At 55.9% G+C, this 22473-nt stretch overlaps 1 protein-coding gene across 1 annotated transcript; it reads left to right on the top strand.

The window, feature by feature from the left end:
- Positions 1-969: 969 nt before the first annotated feature.
- On the top strand, positions 970-22215 carry P2RX1 (purinergic receptor P2X 1). The gene is made up of 12 exons (XM_003277847.4): positions 970-1374; positions 12878-13025; positions 13316-13387; positions 13842-13911; positions 14225-14321; positions 14618-14698; positions 14906-15047; positions 18422-18549; positions 19781-19871; positions 20258-20323; positions 20698-20799; positions 20929-22215. The coding sequence occupies exons 1-12, from the start codon at positions 1238-1240 to the stop codon at positions 20992-20994; spliced, it is 1200 nt and encodes a 399-aa protein (XP_003277895.2). The 5' UTR covers positions 970-1237; the 3' UTR covers positions 20995-22215.
- Positions 22216-22473: the final 258 nt, after the last annotated feature.

The raw sequence follows: 22473 nt of genomic DNA on the forward strand, positions 1-22473 counted from the left end.
ACTACCCTGGGTGAGCTTGGCCAACTCATTTCTCTTCTCTGAGCTTGGTTTCCTCATCTTCAAAACGAGGGGTGGGGCTGGGGAGGCTTCCAGCTCTGAGGAGCTAATGTGGGACCCTCTGCCCACCCCAAACCCCTGTGTTCAGGGCCCAAGCTGGGGTGGGAAGGGAAGGTAGGGACTGCAGAGGTGCTGTGCCCCAAACTCAATGGTGGCCTCCAGTTCTCTGTCCCATGTTGCTGAGACCCATCCCCTGTGAGCCTCGACCTAGAAGAAACAGCCCTTATTACCCCAATTTACAGACGAGGAAGCAGGCTCGGAGAAGCAAGGTGACACCCAGCCCCCACAGCCAAGAAGTGGCAGAGCCAGGGATCTCCGAGGTCAGGCTCTCTCAGCTGGTCTTGGGCCCCCCATGGCACTGTGTGACAGATGTGGTGCTTGCCTTGGCTGGGCACCTGCCACCTCTCTCCCTCTGATGGTGGCCCCGGCAGGACAGGTGGTGGGAGAGGAGAGGTGGGGGATAGAGATGCCAGCTCAGCACTGAGGTTGACTGGGCACAGGGCAGGCTGGAACTCAGAACCTCCTTCCTCTCTGCCCTGCTCGCTGCAGGCCCCCAGGGACGAAGCAGCCAACCCTGGTGGGGGAGGGCGGAGGGTGGTGGTGGATGGGGATGGGGCTGGGGATGGAGGTCTGATTCTGGCAGTGGAGGGGAGTTGGGGGAGGCTCCTAACCTGAGGAGACTCCAGCTTCCCCCAGGCCCTGGCCAGAGCTCCATCTTGCCAGGTTTTGCGGGGAGGATAACTTGAGGACTCGGCTGAGAGCTTTATCTTTGCCCCTGTGGCGGGTGGCCTGTGGTTTCCTGCCAACAACTCCTGTTTCCGGAGGCCCGACAAGGCCCACGCAGAGCCAGGAGGGGCAGTGGGGCTGGGCCTGGGTGGCCCCACCAGCCCCGCCCCGTCTATCTTTGGGAATTTATTTGTCCACGGGCGAGGCTGGCCTGCAGTCTGTTGCCTTCCAGGGGCCAAGAGCTGCTCTGACCGCCCAGGGATTCTCTCTCCAACCCAAGTGCCTCCAGCTGACCTCTGCTCCCGTCCTCCGGCCCCACCTGCGCTGCCCTGCTCTTCCTAAGGGGCCAGGAAGCCCCCAGAAGCTCTACCATCGACGTGGTTGGTGGCACCCGGCTCACCCTGAGGGCAGAGGCCGTGCAGGGGGCTCGGTTCTGAGCCCCAGCCGGCCCACCATGGCACGGCGGTTCCAGGAGGAGCTGGCCGCCTTCCTCTTCGAGTATGACACCCCCCGTATGGTGCTGGTGCGTAATAAGAAGGTGGGCGTTATCTTCCGACTGATCCAGCTGGTGGTCCTGATCTACGTCATCGGGTGAGTCCGGGCCCCTCCCGCTGCCTGCACCAGCCCCTACCCCGGGCCTTTCCTGCAGACTCTGAGATCCCTTGCGTGACACCAGCGAGCCCCTCTTCCTCTCCATCCAGGAGAAGGCCTTCCTGGCAAGCCACTGTGCGAGAATAGAAAATCTTCCCACTCACTGTTGAGACGGGGACGAGGCCGGAGGGGAAGGCCTGCCCCGGGGCCTTCAGTGAACAGGAGGCAGAGTCTCTGGGTTCTGAGGAGCCGGCTCAGTGTTATGGCTCCTTTGAGTGGTTAGTGGTGTTCAGGGCCAGGGCCCCACCAACCACAGCCACTGAGTCCTCGACCTCTGACCGCCTGCCAAACCAGGCTGCCACGGACACACAGAGGCCATATCCCCAAACCCGTCACCCCATATGACAGAGGTTAGAGAGAGGCAGACTCTGCTGCCACCTTCCCTGCCTAAGCGAGGGACATCCAGGGACGTTTGAGGCCCCTGGAGCAGAGAAACCCTCACATACTGAAGACCTGGTGCCTTAGTGCCGGCATGTCAGGCGGAGGACGGAGATTGGTTCTGGTCTCAGGGATGATATAGTTCCTTTCTGGGCATCTCTGGACCTGGTCCGCCGGGCCGGGAGTGCAGAATCAGAGGCAGCGTGGGATGCTCCTGCGGTCTGGTTGTCTCGGGAGCCAAGACAGGCCTGGCAGAGGCTGGCACACTTGTGAGTGTGCATACGGAGCTCTGTGCCTATATGTGTCTGGGCGTGTGTCCCTGGGGCTGGGTGCCCACATGTGGGCACCCTCGTGTGTACATATGGCTGTGCCCATGTCTGCCCTGTGGCCGAGTGTCTGGGTGGCTGATGTGTGTCCCCTGTGTGTGATGCATCTTGTCTACTCACAGTAGAGTAGACAGTAGAGCAGAGGGCTCCTGGAGGCCCCAGGGCTACTGGAGGGGGCTCAGCCCCTGCTGGGGTCCTGGGGGTGCCCAGTAGCCCCTGCCTGCCTTTGCCGTGTGATTCTGAGAGCTCTGCCCTCCCCATTTTTACCGTGGTTCCAAACCAGAACTGCTAAATGGAGTCCAGGACAGGCTGACCCAGGGCCCAAACAAAGACCACGAAGTCCTAGTCCCCCGGAAACTTCTGGCATCCAAAAGAGCCCTCCTTCTGTCCCACCAGTCCCCAGAACCTCAAAGCTGGCCAGGTGGACCCAGGGCCAGGCCCCAGCCTTGGCCTCTCCTCTCTCTTGTTCAGAAACTAATTTGACATCTGTGATATTGTTTGAGCTTGTGAGGGAAACGGAGGCCCAGAGAGGGTCAGTGGGGTTTCCAGGTCCACAGCAAGTCAGCAGCAAACCCAGGGTTGGAGCTGAGCCCTCCTGACCCCCAGGCCTCTGCTGTGCCTTCTCCTTCCTCACCATCACAGGGGGCTGTGGGTCCTTCCTGCTGGGCACTGATGGTGGGATGCCAGGCACGGCACGGGCCGGAAGTCCACCATTAGCATCACTCCTAACCCTCCCTGGGAGAGGCTGTCTGCTCGGGCCCAGCCTACCCTTGCTGGAAGAGGCTGGGGGAAGGTCGTCCTCTCTCTGCCCCTGCGGCTCCCTAGTTCTGCTTTCAGATCTGCAGGTGTGAGGGGCACCAGGTCCCTCCTGTGTGTGGGTCACAGGCTGTCAGCGTTGGAGGGACCCACCCATTCCCAGCCGTAGCCTATGCCCCAAGCTGCTGCCCAGCCGGGAACCTATACCTCCAGTGACGGGGACCTCACTACCGCCCTCCTGCCCGTCTTCCCTCCCAAGAGTGTCTAATCAGTTTCCAAATGGATGTGGCCCTTCTAGGTGTCTGTGGGGCTCAGGGCCACAGGGATTAGCCAGGATCTCACAGCTTAGTAAGAGATTAACCAGGATTTGAACCCATCTGCATGGCTCCAAAGTCAGCCTTGATATTCTGGAAAGGACACCTCCTCAGAGAGAGGGCACTGGCCTGCCCACGTCACACAGCGGAGGGTGGAAGGAAGGCAGGTTCCCTCATCACCAGCAACCCGAGGGCTGCAGGCCCAGGCTTCCAGCGCCTGCTCAGGCGGTGGCGCCTGCTGTCTCTTGCGCCCTCGTCTGGCCACTGCTCGGTACTGCACTGACCTCTCAGCCAGGAACCCACAGCCGCAAACCCAACCCCTGACCCAGCCTGGACTTGGTCTTGGCATCTCCGGGCTCAGCTTCCTAACCGGCCCGTGGGGCACGGGTTGCAAGGGAACCCCCTAAAGTGCACTCAGCTCAGCACTTTGCTGTTTCCTGAGGAGGGCTTTGCTTTCATGTCTGATCCTGTGGGCACTGCCAGGGGGTGGAAAGGAGCATGAGAGAAGAGCCAGGCGGCCCCTGTGTCCCGGACACAGGGCAAAGCCTGGGTGGGAGATGGGTGGACACAGAGACAGACCTGGACAGAGGGACAAACGCCGGAGCACAACTCAGACGAAGGGAGGGAGGTCCCGAGACTCAGAAATGGACAGAGTTACTGAGGCTGAGCAGAAAGGCTGAGATGCCAAGAACACAGACTCTGAGGAGGGAAACTGAGGCTGTGGTCTCTGCTAGTCATGCTCCTCCAGGACATCCCAGGCAAGTGCAGGCAGCGAGTGGGCCTGAGACCAGGAGGCTGAGCTGAGCTGACCCTCTTTCAGATCCAGTTAAGATGGTCTCAGTTAAGGCTGGGCGCGGTGGCTCACGGCTGTAATCCCAGCACTTTGGGAGGCCGAAGTGGGCGGATCACCTGAGGTCAGGAGTTTGAGATCAGCCTGGCCAACATGGTGAAACCCCGTCTCTACTTAAAATAGAAAAAATTAGCCGGGCGTGGTGGTGCGTGCCTGTAATCCCAGCTACTCGGGACGCTGAGGCAGGAGAATTGCTTGAACCTGGGAGGTGGAGGCTGCAGTGATCTGAGATTGCGCCACTGCACTCCAGCCTGGGCAACAGAGTGAGCCTCTGCTGCAATAAAAAAATAAATAAATAAAACAAATGAAAAATAAAAACAGAAAAGACAAGACCTCGAATCTGCTTCTCACTTCAGCGCAGAGGCAGGAGACGAGAATGAATCGAGAAGGAGAGTCCCCATATCAGCAAAGAATGGACGCTGCATTCACTGGCAGTTTCCACCACATCGTGGGCTTGCCTTCAGAAAGTGAGAAGGTGGTGGCAGAGATGATGCCGCTGCAGAAGCCAGATGAGGGTCCAGCTGATCCTGAAAGTTCAGGAGGAAAGGATTCAAAATCAGAGAAAAACTACTAAGAACTCCTAGTACCTAAACAGTTTGATGAGGTGGGAATCCCAAACAGAAAGGAGGCAAGAAGTAATTACAGCTGGGCACGGTAGCTCACGCCTGTAATCCCAGCACTTTGGGAGGCCAAGGTGGGCGGAACACCTGAGGTCTGGAGTTCGAGACCAGCCTGGGCAACATGGTGAAACCCCATCTCTACTAAAAATACAAAAATTAGCTGGGTGTGATGGTACGTGCCTATAATCCCAGCTACTTAGGAGGCTGAGGCAGCAGAATCGCTTGAACCCTGGAGGTGGAGTGGAGCTGAGATTGCCCCATTGCACTCCAGCCTGGGTGACAGAGTGAGACTCAAAAAAAAAAAGATGGTCCAGAGCTGTCCCCGAAGAGCTGATGAGCTCTCTGTCCCTGGCGGTGTACAGGCAGTGAGCTGTTATCTGTGACCCAACAGGCCATGCTGGGGCACACTGGGACAGGGTAAGGAGAGGGGTGGTTTTGCTGTAGCATAGAGGAGCTTTCCCAGGGATTTGTGAACGTTGCTTGGGGAGGAAGCCAAGGAGGCCTTCCTGGAGGAGGTGACACACTGATGGAACCAGCCATAAGCAAAGGCCTGGGGGCTGTGGGCTGGGCTGGTCTGCTCTCAGCTTTCTCTCCAGTCCCTCTGGGTCTCTTCTCAACTAAGTCCTCACTCATCCCCTGTGCCTCCACACAGACCTCTTGAAATCACATGTTCTGAGATCTCCAAGTGGAGATCAGAGTGCACCAATCAGGGAGAAGGATGGATAGAAATTATTGCGGGGAGAAACACATCCAGGGACCGTTTCTGCAGCATCTTCTCCATGCCTGGTGCTGTGCCGGGGAACAGAGGTGGGACATGGAATGGAGAGAGGGAGAGGGAGGAACTGAGGGTAAATTAGCCAGACTCCTTTGGTTCCTGTGCCAAAAGCCCAATCAAACAGATTTAAAAGGAAAGGTGGGCCGAATGCGTTGGCTCACGCCTGTAATCCCAGCACTCTTGGAGGCCAAGGCAGGTGGATCACTTAAGGTCAGGAGTTCGAGACCAGCCTGGCCAACATTGTGAAAACCCGTCTCTACTAAAAATACAAAAATTAGCTGGGCGTGGTGGCACACGCCTGTAATCCCAGCTACTCGGGAGGCTGAAGCAAGAGAATCGATTGAACCCGGGGGGCAGAGATGGCAGTGAGCCGAGATTGCACCACTGGACTCCAGCCTGGGCAACAGAGTGAGACTCCATCCCAAAAAAAAAAAAAAAACAAATAAATGAATACATAAATAAAAGGAAGGGTGGGGGTATCCAGTGGTTTATGTAACTGAAACCGGGCTTCAGACCCGGCTGGATCCTCGGGGATGAAGACACGGGAGGAGTAAGGTTTAGAGGGGAGAGGGGATGAGGAATTCCCGCGGGTCCAGTCTTGGTTCTCAAAAGAAGCTGTCCAGGACCTGTCTCCCTTTCCTGGCTCTTCTTTCCTCTGTGGAGGCTTCATTCTCAGGCAGGTTCTTTGTCGTCATGGTGGTGACGTGACCACCAGCAGCTCCAAGCTGACATCTCACCAGCTTAGCCACTCCCGAGGCACAAGAGCGGCTCCTTCTCCAGAGCTCCAGCAAAAGTCTCAGGCTCAACCCTTATTGGCCGGGGTCGGGTCCCGTGCCCACCGCAGAACCAATCAATCATTGTGGTCAAGGAAACGGAATGCCCTGATTGGAGGAGCCTGGTTGCGTGCCCACCCCTTCCAGGCTCTCCTGTCGGGAAACAGAGTCACTGTGAACCAAGGTCTTGGGGCGGGAGAGGAATAGAGAAGGTGTCACTGGGACTAGGCTGAAGGGGGCATAAAAGGAGCCCAAGGGAGAGGATGTGAAAGGGAGAGCAGGGGCGATGGCGAAAGCCTTTGAACACCGGGCTGAGGCACCCGGATTTCTTCTGCAGGCAGAAGGGAGCCAAGGAAGGATGTCTAGCAGGGGAGGGCCTGGGGCAGGCAGGGGTGGGTGTGGGGGCCAGAGGCAGGACAGCTGTGAAGAGGCCGCAGGGATGGGAAGGGGGGACGGGGCTGGACCCAAGGCAGAGGCAGTGAGCACGGGTGACAGAGGGCGTCACCCCGGCAGGCCTCACCCCTGGGGCAGCCCCTGCTCAGCTTCTGCCCATTGTTGCCGCAGCACGTAACACCTAGCACAGCCAGAGCTTCTGACGTCTCAAGAGAAGTGGGAAGTGAGATTTATGCATGAAAGAAACCGCTTGGTTTTTAGAGGTAGGTGACGTATTCAAAAAAAAAAAATGAAAAACAGACCGGGTGCCATGGTGCACGCCTGTAAACCCAGCACTTTGGGAGGCCAAAGTGAGAGGATCACTTGAGCTCAGGGGTCCAAGACCAGCCTGGCCAACACAGTGAGGCCCTGTATCTAAAAAAAAAAAAAAATTAGCCGAGTGTGGTGGTGCGTGCCTGTAGTCAGTCCCAGCTACTCAGGAGGCTGAGGTGGGAGGATCACCTGAGCCTGAAAAGTTGAGGCTGCAGTGAGCCACGACTGCACCAGTGCACTCCAGCCTGGAGGACAGAGTGACACCCTGTCTCAAAAATAAATAAATAACAATAAAAATAAAACAATTAAAAACACAAATCGTTGGCCTGAGATTCAATTCCACATTCAGTTAGTCATTCAACACACAGTGTTTATCGAGTTCCTATTATGTGCCAAGCACTGTTCTAGACACTAAAAATACAGAAGTGAACAAAACAAACCATGATCCTGCACTCAAGGAACTTAACCCAGATGCCCCTCGACTTGTCTGTGGGTTGCATGGGGGCCTCAGGGTGGGCCCCAGTTCTGAGCACATTCCCTCCCAGGCCTGGCGTCTGCTCATGCCCCTCCCCAAGGCTGTTGCTCCCCGACAGCACACATGCCCCATCTGGTCAACTCCTGCCTGTGGCCCATGGCCATACCCTGTGTCCCACCAGCCACCTGGCTTGTCCTCCCAACCCATGCCAGAGCTGCCCCCGTACCTGTACCAGCTCCTCCAGTGTCTCAGCCTTCCCACAACCAGCCCTTCTGGGTCCTTAGATGAAAGCCGAGGGAGGACCAGAAGGACTGGGGGACCCAATGAATGTGGGCATGATGGGGACGGTGACTGTGAGGATGCTGCCCAGGTGTTGAGCCTGGGTGATAGGGTGAGGACAGCACCATTCTCCATGACGAGGACACAGGGGAACAAATTCTAAAGGGAGATGAAGAGTTCAGGTTGATCCAGTTGAATTTCTGTCTGTATAGTGGTTAGTATAGTGGTTAGTGCTTGGCACGAAATAGATTTCGTAGGCCGGGGACAGTGGCTCACGCCTGTAATCCCAGCACTTTGGGAGGCAGAGGTGGGTGGATCACCTGAGGTCAGGAGTTCAAGACCAGCCTGGCCAACATGATGAAGCCCCGTCTCTACAAAAAATACAAAAATTAGCCAGGCGTGTTGGTGTGCGCCTGTAATCCCAGCTCCTCAGGAGGCTGAGGCAGGAAAATCGCTTGAACCCAGGAGGCAGAGGTTGCAGTGAGCCTAGATCACATCATTGCACTCCAGTCTGGGAGATAGAGTGAGACTCTGTCTCAAACAAAAATAAAAGAATGTATCAGGACATCACCACATTGTAAGTTGAGGATCATCTGGACTTAGCGTGGTTTGACTTAGGATTTTCTGACCTTATGGTGGGCTTATTGGGGGTATTAAGAGCCTTTTTGACTCAGGATGGGTTTATCAGGTTATAGCCCCGTCGTAATTCGAGGAGCATCTGTATAAGACCCTTGGGTGAGAGATTTTTGCTTGTTTTGTTCACTTTTGTGTTTGTTTTGTTCAACAGTGTTTGGCACATGAATAGGGGCTGGATAAATACGTGTTTGTTTCTGTTTTTTAGTAGAGACAGGGTGTTACTATGTTGCCCAGGCTGGTCTCTAACTCTTGGCCTCAGGTGAGCCTCCCTGCTCAGCCTCCCCAAGTGCTAGAATTACAGGCCTGAGCCACCACACCCGGCTCATGTTTGTTGAATGACTGAATGTGTGGAATTGAATCTCAGGGGAGAGTGCAGTCTGGAGATAGAATTCTGGGGACACAGCACGTCTGAGGCAGCTCACTCAGGGAATGGGGGCGGATCAACATTGAAAGAGGAATTTGTGAAGGAGGAACAGAGAACAGTGAAAATGGGAGGTTTTCGTTGTATGTGCCCACTGAGTGCCAGGCACTGTGCTAATTTCCTTAAGAGGGACTCATAGAGGCCGGGCGCGGTGGCTCACGCCTGTAATCCCAGCACTTTGGGAGGCTGGCGGGGGGAATCACAAGGTCAGGAGTTCCAGACCAGCCTGACCAACATGGCGAAACCCTGTCTCTACTAAAAATACAAAGAATTAGCCGGGCGTGGTGGGGCGCACCTGTAGTTCCAGCTACTCGGGAGGCTGACGCGGGAGAATCGCTTGAATCTGGAAGGTGGAGGTTGCAGTGAGCTGAGATCGCGCCACTGCACTCCAGCCTGGGGGACAGACTGAGACTCCATCTCAAAAAAAAAAAAAAAAAGAACTCATAGGAGCTTCCCCCAAACACTTACCTAGACGCTTCCGTCTCCTGGGGCCCAGGCTGAGTTTGTAGTAGGGCCTCACTAAACACTTACTGAGTAAGCAGCACCTTTGACGTAGGTGGCGTCACCTCTGTTTCATTGAGAAAACCAGAGCTCAGAGAGGTGTAGTCTCTAGCCTGAAGCCACACAGCTGGGGAGCAGCAGGGCTGGCACCTGACCCTCAGCCACTCCACCATGTGGCCTTTTCCATGGGAAAGCCACTGGAGAGCCCCAGGACGGGGGATTGCCGATGACAAGGTAGAAAGCATGGTGAGGGTTATTTCTGGAAGGGGAGAGGCTTCTGAAAACGCCTGTGTCTGACATCAGGCCCTCTTGGTTGTCTTCCCAGGGTGGTGACGACAAGGCCAGATCAAGGCATGGCTTTGGAGGAGTGGGCCTGGCACCATAGTGATTCTATTATTACTTTTTGTTTTTTTTGAGACAGAGTCTCACTCTGTTGCCCAGGCTGGAGCACAGAGTGCAATCTTGGCTCCCTGCAACCTCCGCCCCCGAGGTTCAAGCAAGTCTCTGCCTCAGCCTCCCAAGTAGCTGGGATTACAGGCGCCCGCCACCACCACGCCCGGCTAATTTTTGTATTTTTAGTAGAGTCAGGGTTTCACCATGTTGGCCAAGCTGGTCTTGAACTCCTGACCTCAGGTGATCCATCCGCCTTGGCCTCCCAAAGTGCTGGGATTACAGGCGCGAGCCACCACGCCCAGCCCATAGTCATTCTATTATCACCAGAGTTGAGGTCATGAATGCCAGATTTGACCGACCTTTCCCTTCGACCCTCAGGACCAGCAGCTCCAAGGGCAGACACAGCTGCACGCTGAGTGCATCAGCCCCGGCGTGTGGGCTCCAGGTGGTTCTGTCTCCCCTCTGTGCTCGCCTCCTGGGAGACACGTGGAAGCCAGTGTTGCTCAGTGGAGGTGGGCTGAGTCCTGGGCTGGGTGCCTCAAGCTTGGGGACACTTGAGACCGCCACTCCTGCAGGCCTCAGCTTCCCTGTCTGTTATAAGTTGGTCTTGGGCAAAGATAGAGACGTTGCTAAGCTGCTGGGGCGGAAGGTGCCGAGACGGAGGTCAGTGCCTGTCCTGCAGAGGGGCTCAGGACATGGAGAGGCTCCTCCTCCCCCCTGCATCAGCTCCTTCTGGCTTGCACACAGAACCAGAGGCCTTCCTGGAGGAAGGGCCCAAGGAGGGCAGTGGGGGGATGGGCGATGCCCTCGCTCTCCCTGATGGGGCTGGAGGCAGCGTGACAGACTCAGGACACTGAGGATCAGAGGCCTCTGTCATGCCTCCACCTGTTGCTGTCTGGGACCTGCAGGGGACAGCAGTGACCAAGCTTAGGCTTCGGGAGCATGTGGCTTGGCCCCAGTGCCAAGGTGAGAGGGGGCTTGGAGAAGAGGTGGGTGGGCCATGAGAAGAAAGAAGAGGACATTGGTGGGTGGCCTCCCTGGGGCCTGCAGCAGGGAGAGAGGTGACTCTGGGACTAAGAGGCCTGGAGAGTTCTGTTACCAGATCTGAGCCCTGGGGGAAGGAGAAGGGAGTCCATTGCTTTGAGCTCCCCTTGGACAGGTGAGCTCGGGGTAGGGTAAGGAGTGGGGAGGGACACATCTGGCCACAGGTGCACTCACAGATTTGCCCTGCAGGTATACAGCCACACATCCCATACCCCAACACACACACACACACACACACACACACACACACACACACGTTACCCTGAATCTCCACAAAGAGTCTTTCCTTGAGGAAGGGGCCACAGCCTGGAGAAGAGTGTTATCCAGGACTATTTCATTTGCAAGCAACAGAAACCAAATCCAAACTGGCTTAAATAAAGGAAGGACATTTATTGGTTTATGTAACGGAAAAGTCCAGAAGTAGATTTTTCAAGTATGCTTCAGGTATGGCTGAATCCAGGTACTCAAACAACATTGTCAGGATTCTGCCCCTCTGCATCTCCTGGCCTGGCTTTCCTCTAGGAGAGCTTCGTTGTCAGGATTGCTCTCTCCAGAAGCTGGCAAAGATGACTACCATAGTTTTCATCTTGCAGCCGCCCTGCTTAGCCACTCAGTAGACAGGCTGTTTCTTTCCTGGCAATTCCCAGAAAAGTCCTGGCCTCATTGCTGAAACTCCTCAGATCATGTGCGTGTCCTTAGATCCGTCACTGTTACTAGGGGGATGGAACATTGATTGGCAAGCCTTGGTCATCTGCCCAACTCCTGGGGAGTTAGGAGGGAGTTTAGCTCCACGGAACCTTCCAGACTGAAAGTGGAGAATCCAAAGGAACGAGACTGCTCAATGCTGGGAAGGCAAGGCCAGAATTTCCCAAGAAAGCTGGAAGACCTCCCGACTAAGCCACTCCCACAGTGCCTCGACCGAGGGGCTGGACTCTGCAAGCCCTCCAGAGGACCACCTCCCTGCTCTGTTTTCCTCACTGTCTCCCAGGTTGTCCCAGCATAGCTGGATCATAATAACAACTAATGTCTATACTGCATTCATTCTGTGCCATCCCCATTCTGAGTGTTTCTACGTGTATGAACTCACTCACTTGATCATTACAAGAAGTACCATTGTTGGCCGGGCGTGGTGGCTCATGCCTGTAATCCCAGCACTTTGGGAGGCCAAGGCAGGCAGATAACGAGGTCAAGAGATCGAGACCATCCTGGCCGACATGGCGAAACACCATCTCTACTAAAAATACAAAAAATTAGCTGGGTACGGTAGCACGTGCCTATAATCCCAGCTACTCAGGAGGCTGAGGCAGGAGAATCGCTTGAACCAGAAAGTAGGAGGTTGCAATGAGCCAAGATTGCGCCACTGCGCTCCAGCCTGGGCGACAGAGCGAGACTCCATCTCAAAAAAAAAAAAAAAAAGAGAAGTACTGTTGTTATTCCCATTTTATAGATGAGGAAACTGAGGCACAGGGGGATTGACTAGCTTACCGCAACTTCCACAGTAAGTAGTGGAGCTGGGATTTAGACCCAGACTGTTAGGCATTGAAGACCATATTCTCAGCTTTCGTGCTCTGCTGGGACCTCCGGAAGGAGGAGCACCCTGGGAAGGATTGGGGTCTGAGAGGCTTGGCCTCCAGGCCCCAGCAAACTCTGTTCTTGGAAAAGGATCGGAAAGAGCATTTGAATCAGCAGTTTCTTTCTTTCTTTTTTTTTTTTTTTGAGACAGAATTTTGCTCTTCTCGCCCAGGCTGGAGTGCAATAGTGCGATCTCGGCTCACTGCAACCTCCGGCTCCTGGGTTCAAGCGATTCTCCTGCCTCAGCCTCCCAGGTAGCTGGGATTACAGGCACCCACCACCATGCCACGCTAATTTTTGTATTTTTAGTAGAGACAGGGTTTCATCATGTTGGCCAAGCTGGTCTCAAATTCCTGACCTCAGGTGATCCACCCGCCTCGGCCTCCCAAAATGCTGGGATGACATGCCCGTCCTGAATTAGCATTTTCCTAGTGAAAAGCACCGTGGAACTTCAGGCCCCGGCCAGCAGGGGGAGGCAGGGGAGGCTGTCCTGCCTCTAGCCCAAGGCGGGAGCTGTAGGAGCAGATGGTGGCTCAGAGGCACATCTGGGGAGGGCGCGGGAAAGCGTGTGACGGGTCCAGCTGGTGCCAGAACCACAACTCCCCCTCTGTCCCCACCCGCACAGGTGGGTGTTTCTCTACGAGAAGGGCTACCAGACCTCGAGCGGCCTCATCAGCAGTGTGTCTGTGAAACTCAAGGGCCTGGCCGTGACCCAGCTCCCTGGCCTCGGCCCCCAGGTCTGGGACGTGGCTGACTACGTCTTCCCAGCCCAGGTGAGCTGGCTCAGGGCTGCACCTTCCCCTCACAGGGCCTGTCTCAGAGCTGGGTGGGACTCTGTCCCACGTCCCTGTGGGACCAGCCCAGCTCCTCTTTCTCTCTGGACCTCTGTGAATGCCGGGCAGAAGCAGCCTGGTGATATCACCCCATGTTGGTGGCAGGGGGTGTGGTGGCTGCTGCGCGTCCTGTGGGCTCTAGGGGCCTCTGCTGGAGCAGCGGTGGGGCCCTTGGGGCTCTTCTCCCAGCTCCCAGCCCACCCCACCCTCCCCCTGCCCCTCACTTCCAGGGGGACAACTCCTTCGTGGTCATGACCAATTTCATTGTGACCCCGAAGCAGACTCAAGGCTACTGCGCAGAGGTGAGGACTTCTGCCCGCCAGCCCCCTTCTGGGACTCACAGGGGAAAATGACGTGCAGAGAAAGTCTCCAGGGGCACTGGAGAGGAAGCCAGAGAGGCTTCCTGCAGGGGCCATAGTGGTGGAAATTGGGGCACATATTCACACACAGCAACTGTCAACCCTTGCAGAGCTGAGCCTTCCCGCCCAGCACACGGTGTACCAGGCAGGGTGCCGAGACTTCATGCCCACCCCCACCGCCCAGCTGACACTGGCAGTGGGCGGCTGGGCATGAGCCCAGGGGGCGCCTCGGCAGAGCAGCGTGGGGGGAAACGGGGGAAGGAGGCTGTGAGCAGGCGTCACTCCAGAGAGGTCTGAGGCTCTGCCCCACGCTCTCCCTAGGGCCCTGGGGGCGGGAGGGGCTCTTCTCAGGACCCCACCCAAGGGGCCTGGGGCCAGCAGCTTTCGCCTCCCCCAGCACCCAGAAGGGGGCATATGCAAGGATGACAGCGGCTGTACCCCTGGGAAGGCCAAGAGGAAGGCCCAAGGTAAGGTCAGCCTCCTCCTGTCCCTCCACAGTCCCCCGGCTGTGGGCCCTGGCGTCCTGCAGGCCCAGCTTGGCGCTGACCTGCCTCTCCCCACACCCCTCCCGCCGAGGTGGCCTCCGGGAGGGACTCCCTCCTGCCCTGTCCCCTCCTCCCCGCAGGCTTGGCCTGCCCGTCCCGGACCCAGCCACGTTTCTGTCCTTGGCTCCTTTGCTTGAGTGGCCCGTCACTGGGAGCTCCTGGAGAAGGGGTCTGGGGTGGCCTCCTGTACACCCCAGTTTAGTGCAGGCACCCAGGGTTTTCTCTCTGGCCCCAGGCATCCGCACGGGCAAGTGTGTGGCCTTCAACGGCACCATGAAGACGTGTGAGATCTTTGGCTGGTGCCCCGTGGAGGTGGATGACGACATCCCGCGGTAACACTCTGACCTTCCAGGGAGCTAAGAACAGGGTCCCAGGCCAGACAGAGGGGGGCCTGGGTCTAGAAAGGATCTTTACCCCTTTTTCTGACCCCACCCTCACCCCATCCGCGCAACCTAGGCTGAAGATTCCCCTGGGTCCTGGCCACGTTAGAGCATACCCACCCCTCCACCGGCCCAGGGCTGCAGGCGGGTCCCGGAGGCTCGGCCCACCCCCTGCTATGCCAAGCTCTGTGTGGGACACACAGGGGGCCTCCTGGGGAGGGGCGGTGAGTGAGTGTGGTGTCCTCCAGCCCTGCCCTTCTCCGAGAGGCCGAGAGCTTCACTCTTTTCATCAAGAACAGTATCAGCTTTCCACGCTTCAAGGTCAACAGGTGCGTGAGAAATTCGGGCAGAAATGCAGGCAGCTGGCTGGGGCTGCTCCGGCAGCTCTCAGCTGTCTCTGTCTCCCTCCATTCCTGCTGGCATGGAAGGCATCAAAGGGGCATTGTGGAGCCTGTGAGGGGTCCCCAGGCTTTGGGGCGTGGTGGGCACCCTCCCGGATGACACACAGCTGCTGTCAACACCTTCCACCCCCATAGGCGCAACCTGGTGGAGGAGGTGAATGCTGCCTACATGAAGACCTGCCTCTATCACAAGACCCTGCACCCCCTGTGCCCAGTCTTCCAGCTTGGCTACGTGGTGCAAGAGTCAGGCCAGAACTTCAGCACCCTGGCTGAGAAGGTATGAGGCATGGTGCCAGGCAGGTGGGGAGGGCTGGGCCGCACGATCCTGATAAAGGCTTTTTAGGCCCAGTTCATCTTCCCAAGTCTCCTTGGTGAGGGCTGAGTATATGTATGGGTCTGTCCCCTGATACTGGGGCCCCCTGAGGGTCGGATCTGTGTCTTCAGCAGGTCCTGGCATGGAACTGGCACAAAGGAGGTGCTCAGAATGAATGGATGTGGGCAGACCTTGTCATCTGGATGTTTGTTGATGTCCTGCTTTAAAAAAAAAAAAACTAGATAAAAGCAGCTTGGTCAGGTGCGGTGGGTCATGCCTATAATCCCAGCACTTTGGGAGTCAGAGGCGGGTGGATCACTTGAGGCCAGGAGTTTGAGACCAGTCTGGCCAACATGGTGAAATCTCCTTCTCTACTAAAAATGCAAAAATTAGCCAGGCATGGTGACGTGCGCCTGTAATCCCAGCTACTAGGGAGGCTGAGGAAGGAGAATCACTTGAACTCGGGAGGTGGAGGTTGCAGTGAGCTAAGATTGCACCACTGCACTCCAGCCTGGGCAATGGAGCAAGACTCCATCTCAAAAGAAAAACAAAAACAAAAACTAGCGGGGCGCAGTGGCTCACGCCTGTAATCCCAGCACTTTGGGAGGCCAAGGTGGGCGGATCACCTGAAGTCAGGAGTTTAAGACCAGCCTGACCAGTATGGTGAAACCCTGTCTCCACTAAAAATACAAAAAAATTAGCCAGGCGTCGTGGCATGCGCCTGTAATCCCAGCTACTTGGAAGGCTGAGACAGGAGAATCGCTTGAACCTGGGAGACAGAGGTTGCAGTGAGCTGAGGTCGCACCACTGCACTCCAGCCTGGGGGACAGAGCAAGACTCTGTCCAAAAAAAAAAAAAACAAAAATTATCTGGGTGTGGTGGTGGGTGCCTGTAATCCCAGCTACTCAGGAGGCTGATGCAGGAGAATCGCTTGAACCCAGGAGGTGGAGGTTGCAGTGAGTCGAGATTGCACCACTGCACTAGTCTAGCCTGGGCGACAGAGTGACTCCGTCTCAAAAAAAAAAAAAAAAAAAAAAGGCAGCTTGAATCCTATAGCCTATGGCCCTGCGAAATCCTGTGTCCTGGCATCCTCGCAGTCACCTGGGATTCTGGAGAAGCAGTCCCTATGAGCACAGAACTAGCTGACTGGGTTCAAATCCCAGCTCTGCCCCAAACGAGCAGTATGAACTCAGACAAGTCTCTTAACTTCAGTGGGTCTGAGTTTTTGGACCCACCAAGGGGGGGCAATAATGGTGCCAATCTCGTGGGGTTGTCCCGAGGGTCAAGTGAGTTGACGCAGTATGCCTGGCGTGCCTCACTGCCTGGCACGTGGGAGGCCCATACACCTGGCAGCACGTGTTCCTTATTAGTCCTGCCCTTGCAGTTGCCTATTCAGGAACGAAATCAATCCCTTTTCTGTGATGTTACCGAAATAACCCACCACGACACATTTGTCTGTCTACAAGGGAGGTCAGCAAACTTTTTCTTTCAAGGGCCAGATAGTAACTATTTTCAGCTTTGCCGGCTATATGGGCTCCGTGCCAACTACCCAAGTCAGCTGTGGAAGGGCGAGAGGGCAGCCACAGACAATATGTGAACAGTGGACCTGGCCATGATCAGGCCCATGGGCCTCAGTTTCCTGACCCCTGGAGGGGGTTGACGCCGGAGCAACACACATGCTGAATGTTAGACCTCCCTGTTCCTAAAAATCTCCGTCATCAGGGCCGGGCGCGGTGGCTCACGCCTGCAATCCCAGCACTTTGGGAGGCCAAGGCGGGCGGATCACGAGGTCAGGAGATCGAGACCATCCTGGCTAACACAGCGAAACCCCGTCTCTTCTAAAAATACAGAAAATTAGCTGGGCGTGGTGGCGGGCGCCTGTAATCTCAGCTACTCAGGAGGCTGAGGCTGGAGAATCGCTTGAACCTGGGAGGCAGAGGTTGCAGTGAACCGAAATCATGCCACTGCACTCCAGTCTGGGTGACAGAGCAAGACTCCGTCTCACAAAAAAGAAAAAAAAAAAAATCTCCCTGCCATCTTCAACTTGGAACTTCTCAGTAACTAGGCTCCTGGCAAGTTGCCCAGCTCCCTGCCCCCTTCTCCGGCCACCCCTTCCAGCTCTTCTCCTGTTGCTCAGCCTATCTCCACCTGTCCCATTACTTGCCCCGCCCAGCCCAGAGGAGCTTCGCTTTCTCAAACATTTTCTTCCCAGTCCAGGTCTTTACAGATTCCTTCTTTAATTAATGCAGTAATTGCTTGCTTGCCTCCCACACCGTGACCTGTGCCAGGAACTCAGGAGTTGATGATGAATGAAACAGATAGCTTCGTCCTCCTGGAGCTTACGGTCTTGGAGGAGATGGGTTAATACATAATCACATTAAATAAACTTATGATTATAAAGTGAGAAATGTTCTCAAAGAAAACACACGAGTGAAACAGAAGGGAATAACCAGGACATATCTGGGCTACAAGAGCAGGGCGAAAATAAATAAATAAATATGAAATGGTCAGAGAGCTGGAGTGTGGAGGGTAATGGGAGGGAAGGCTAGTGAGGGTGACAGGACCTCTACCCCAAAACAGTTTCTCAGTATCTTTTCTTAAATAAAAAATGTTCAGTTTTTTTTGTTGTTGTTGTTGATTTTTTGAGACAGTCTTGCTCTGTTGCCCAGGCTGGAGTGCAATGGCGTGATCTCGGCTCACTGCAACCCCTGCCTCTCAGGTTCAAATGATTCTCCTGCCTCAGCCTCCCAAGTAGCTGGGATTGCAGGCGCCCGCCACCATGCCCAGCTAATTTTTGTATTTTTTAGTAAAGACGGGGTTTCATCATGTTGGTCAGGCTGGTCTTGAACTCCTGATCTCAAGTGATCTGCCCCCCTCAGCCTCCCAAAATGCTGGGATTACAGGCGCGAGCCACCACACCTGGCTCCAAAATGTTCCGTTCTTGAGAGAGTGCTAGTACCAGCTGTGAGATGGGTTTTTTGTTTGTTTGTTTTTGTTTTTGAGACAGAGTCTGGCTCTGTCGCCCAGGCTAGAGTGCAGTGATGCATCTTGGCTCACTGCAACCTCCGCCTCCCAGGTTCAAGTGGTTCCCCTACCTCAGCCTCCCAAGTAGTTGGTATTACAGGCGTGCGTCACCACACCTGGCTAATTTTTGTATTTTTAGTAGAGACAGGTTTTCACCATGTTGACTAGACTGGTCTTGAACTCCTGGCCTCAGGTGATCCACCCACCTCAGCCTCCCAAAGTGCTGGGATTACAGGTGTGAGCCACTGCGCCCGGCTGAGACAGGAGTTTTTGATCCTGAAATCCCAGATCTTAACTACTTGTGTTCCTGGCAGGGTGGAGTGGTTGGCATCACCATCGACTGGCACTGTGACCTGGACTGGCACGTACGGCACTGCAGACCCATCTACCAGTTCCATGGACTGTACGAAGAGAAAAATCTCTCCCCAGGCTTCAACTTCAGGTGTCTGCCAGGCCCCCAGCAGCACATTCTTCCTTGTAGTCCTGCGGGCTTTTCTACTCCCAGAACACTTCAGGCCTGAGAAAGTGTCCCCAGAGGAGAGCAGAGGGTCCTGGGCAGCTCTCATTCTGCCTGGGTGGCCAGGCAGGAAGCCAGCAGGAAGAAAGATATTGAAGTCTGAAATCCCCTGTCCCTGGGTCTCAGACCCCTTCAGGCCCACCCAGCCAGGACTAGCTGGGGAAATTGCTGACACTGGGAGCTGGGGCAGTGGCTGAGCACAGCAGCCCACTCCTGTAATCAGGCATCTCGGGAGGCTGAGGTGCGATTGCTTTGAGACCAGGAATCTGAGGCTGCAGTGAGCTGTGATTACACTACTGCACTCCAGCCTGGGTGACAGAATGAGACCCCATCTCTTTTTTTTTTTTTTTTTGAGGCAAAGTCTCGCTCTGTCCCCCAGGCTGGAGTGCAGTGGCGCAATCTCAACTCACTGCAACCTCCCCCTCCTGGGTTCACACCATTCTCCTGCCTCAGCCTCCCGAGTAGCTGGAATTACAGGCGCCCGCCACCACGCCCAGCTAATTTTTTGTGTTTTTGGTAGAGATGGGGTTTCACTGTGTTAGCCAGGATGGTCTCGATCTCCTGACCTCGTGATCCGCCTGCCTCAGCCTCCCAAAGTGCTGGGATTACAGGCGTGAGCCACCGCACCCAGCAGAGACCCCATCTCTTACAAACAAACAAAAAGGAGTTGGGGCCAGGCGCGGTGGCTCACGCCTGTAATCCCAGCACTTTGGGAGGCTGAGGCAGGCAGATCACAAGGTCAAGAGATCGAGACCATCCTGGCCAACATGGTGAAACCCCGTCTCTACTAAAAATACAAAAATTAGCTGGGCATGATGGCACATGCTTGTAGTCCCAGCTACTCGGGAGGCTGAGGCAGGAGAATCGCCTGAACCCGGGAGGCGGAGGTTGCAGTGAGCCGAGATCGCGCCACTGCACTCCAGCCTGGCAACAGAGCGAGACTCCGTCTCACAAGAAAAAAAAAAAAAAAAAAAAAAGGAGTTGAGGCAAGAGTTGAGTACAACTTCCCTAGAATGAGGCCTGGGATCCTGCCCAGGGTTGGGGATGGGGCCGTATTCAGAGACCATTAAACCTCCTGCATCCCTGATGCACTAAGAACTCCAGACCGAAGACAGTCCCCTCCATCACCCTCCTGCCACCTCATCCCTTCCCCAAGGTTTGCCAGGCACTTTGTGGAGAACGGGACCAACTACCGTCATCTCTTCAAGGTGTTTGGGATTCGCTTTGACATCCTGGTGGACGGCAAGGTGAGTGTCCAGCGTGAGGGTGGTGGCAGCTGAGACACATTCTCAGCTCCTGTGAGTACCTTTGGGCATCTACAGTTACAGACAACCGGAAGTTGGGTGGGTTCATTCAGCAGTTTTCCTTCTAATAACAGATGGGGCATGGGGCATGTCCAGGGCAGGGCTTTGCAACCTGTGGCCATGCCTCCCCCACAGTCTCCTTGGGCCCAGGGAGGCAGAGCCAAGGTCAAAACCCAGGTCTACTGACCAGCAGCTGGTGCCCCACGTGGAGTCCGAGGCGGGGACAGTTCACAGCCGAGAGTGGGGAAGTCCCCTTGTCCCAGGTCTGGCCTTTTCCAGCTGGGCCCCTCCTGATGGTTAGCCCTTCTCTCCCTGGGTCCTGTCACCAGGCCGGGAAGTTTGATATCATTCCCACGATGACCACCATCGGCTCTGGAATTGGCATCTTTGGGGTGGTAAGTGCTGGGGTCACCGGCTCACTGTGCTGGGGTCGGCCCCTCCTCTTCTGCAACTCAGTAGCAGCAAGACGTCCCTCACCCTAAAACTTGACCCTAACTGTCTATCATTTTTGAGCCAGCAGCTGCCTACCCCACCACCTACAGTAGATCTAAGAAAACCAAGGCCCAGAGCTGGGGCAGGACAGAGTTGGGGTGGAACCATCTTGGTCCCCTGAGAGTCCTGAAGGACCTCATCCACCCTCCAGGAAACTGGCCTCCAGCGAGGTCAGATCCAGCCAGGGCCACAACACCAGGGACTGAGGTGGGATGTGGAGGGCTCTGTACCCACCCCCGGATTCCCACGCTGTCTCTGTGCCCTTCCCTGACCCCAGGCCACAGTTCTCTGTGACCTGCTGCTGCTTCACATCCTGCCCAAGAGGCACTACTACAAGCAGAAGAAGTTCAAGTACGCTGAGGACATGGGGCCAGGGGCGGTAAGAGAACCCCCTGAGCCAGGCCCTTCGAAGGCCTCCGGCGCGTGTGTCTGTGTTGGGAGGGGGGGCGTGGGCAGCTGCTTCCCCAGCACTGACTTGTATCCCCCAACCCTTGCACCACATACACAGGATGAGCGTGACCTCGCAGCCACCAGCTCCACCTTGGGCCTGCAGGAGAACATGAGGACATCCTGATGCTCAGCCCCTGACTCCTGACTGGGTGCAGCGTGAGGCTTTAGCCTGGGGCCCTGGTGGGTCCCAGCCAGGGCAGAGGGGCCTCCTCAGGAAGTCTCCTACCCTCTCAGCCAGGCAGAGAGCAGTTTGCCAGACGCTCAGGGTGCATACTCGGAGAGACCTGTGCAAATCTGAGCTCTGGCTCCAACTCCACACCCCCTGAGGGAGCCCTACCGTAGCCTCAGCTGCTCCTGGTGGGGAAGGGCTGGGGCTGGGCAGGACCCTCCCACACACCTGTACCCTAGCTTCGTGCTTCTCTCTCTGGACTCTCATTATCCAACCCGCTGCCTCCATTTCTCTAGATCTGTGCTCTCCAATGTGGCAGTCAGTAACCATAGGTGACTAAATTAAACTAAAATAAAATAGAATGAAACACAAAATTCAATTCCTCAGTTGAACTAGCCACATTTCAACTGCTCAGTAGACACATGTGGTTAGTGGCTGCCATACTGGACAGCTCCGGGCATTTTCACCATCGAAGAAAGTTCTGTTAGGCAGCCCTGCTTGAGCCCTGTTTCCTCCTGGCCTTCGGTTTCCCTGGGGAACTTATCAACAATGAGAGCTCCTGGGCCCACCCCAGACCTCCTGAACCGAAAGCTCCAGGGCTGGCCATAGCATCTGCATGGATGGCAAACTCCCCAGGCCATTCTGGGACCTAAGTTTAAGAAGTGCTGTCCTCGAACTTTCTGACTCTAAGCTCCTGAGCGGGAGTCAGACTTAGCCCTGAGCCTGCACTTCCTGGCAGGTGCAGACACTGGACAGGGTCTCAAACACCTTCAGCGTGTGTGTTGTGTGCTCACGTGCCACATGGTGTCTCAGGCACACAACCCAGTGTACACACCACCTACGTGCACACAGCATCCTTCCACAGTGTGTATGCGAACAGCTTGGGCCCTGCAAACACAACCATCTACACACATCTACACCCCCAAGCACACACACATGGTCTGTGCCATGTCACCTCCACAGGGAAAGGCTTCTCTCCAAGCGTGCCAGGCCAGGACAGCCCTCCTAGCCATGAATCCTTACTCAGCTACCTCGGGTTGGGGTGGGAGCCCCAGCCAAATCCTGGGCTCCCTGCCTGTGGCTCAGCCCCAGCTCCCAAGGCCTGCCTGGCTCTGTCTGAACAGAAGGTCTGGGGGAAGCGAGGGGTGGAGTACAATAAAGGGAATGAGGACAAACCTCTGCCGTCCGTGCTTTCTTTCCAGACCTTTCTGAAACAGTGTGCTCGTCTGTGAAATGTGGGGCTGAGCCGGGCAATCTCTGAGATCCCTCTGGATCTGCCCGTGGGGACCAGTGAGCCGACTCATACGCCCGGAGCCCAGCAGGGTCAGCGCTGGGTGGAGAGGTCAGCTCACCTCTGTCCACGGGTTGCCATCTTGGCACATCCCTGAACACTGGCACTCTTCCCAACCCTCCACAGCTGTGAGAGGCCTGGCA

The sequence above is a fragment of the Nomascus leucogenys genome, chromosome 19, assembly GCF_006542625.1.
Source record: "Nomascus leucogenys isolate Asia chromosome 19, Asia_NLE_v1, whole genome shotgun sequence".
NCBI lineage: Eukaryota > Metazoa > Chordata > Mammalia > Primates > Hylobatidae > Nomascus > Nomascus leucogenys.

Excerpts from the sequence above, each read along its gene's own strand:
- P2RX1 (XM_003277847.4), top strand. The coding sequence starts at position 1,238 with ATGGCACGGCGGTTCCAGGAGGAGCTGGCCGCCTTCCTCTTCGAGTAT. Across the intron at positions 13,912-14,224 it reads GGCCAAGAGGAAGGCCCAAG|GCATCCGCACGGGCAAGTGT; the intron begins GTAAGGTCAGCC and ends CTCTGGCCCCAG. Across the intron at positions 20,324-20,697 it reads GAATTGGCATCTTTGGGGTG|GCCACAGTTCTCTGTGACCT; the intron begins GTAAGTGCTGGG and ends CCCTGACCCCAG.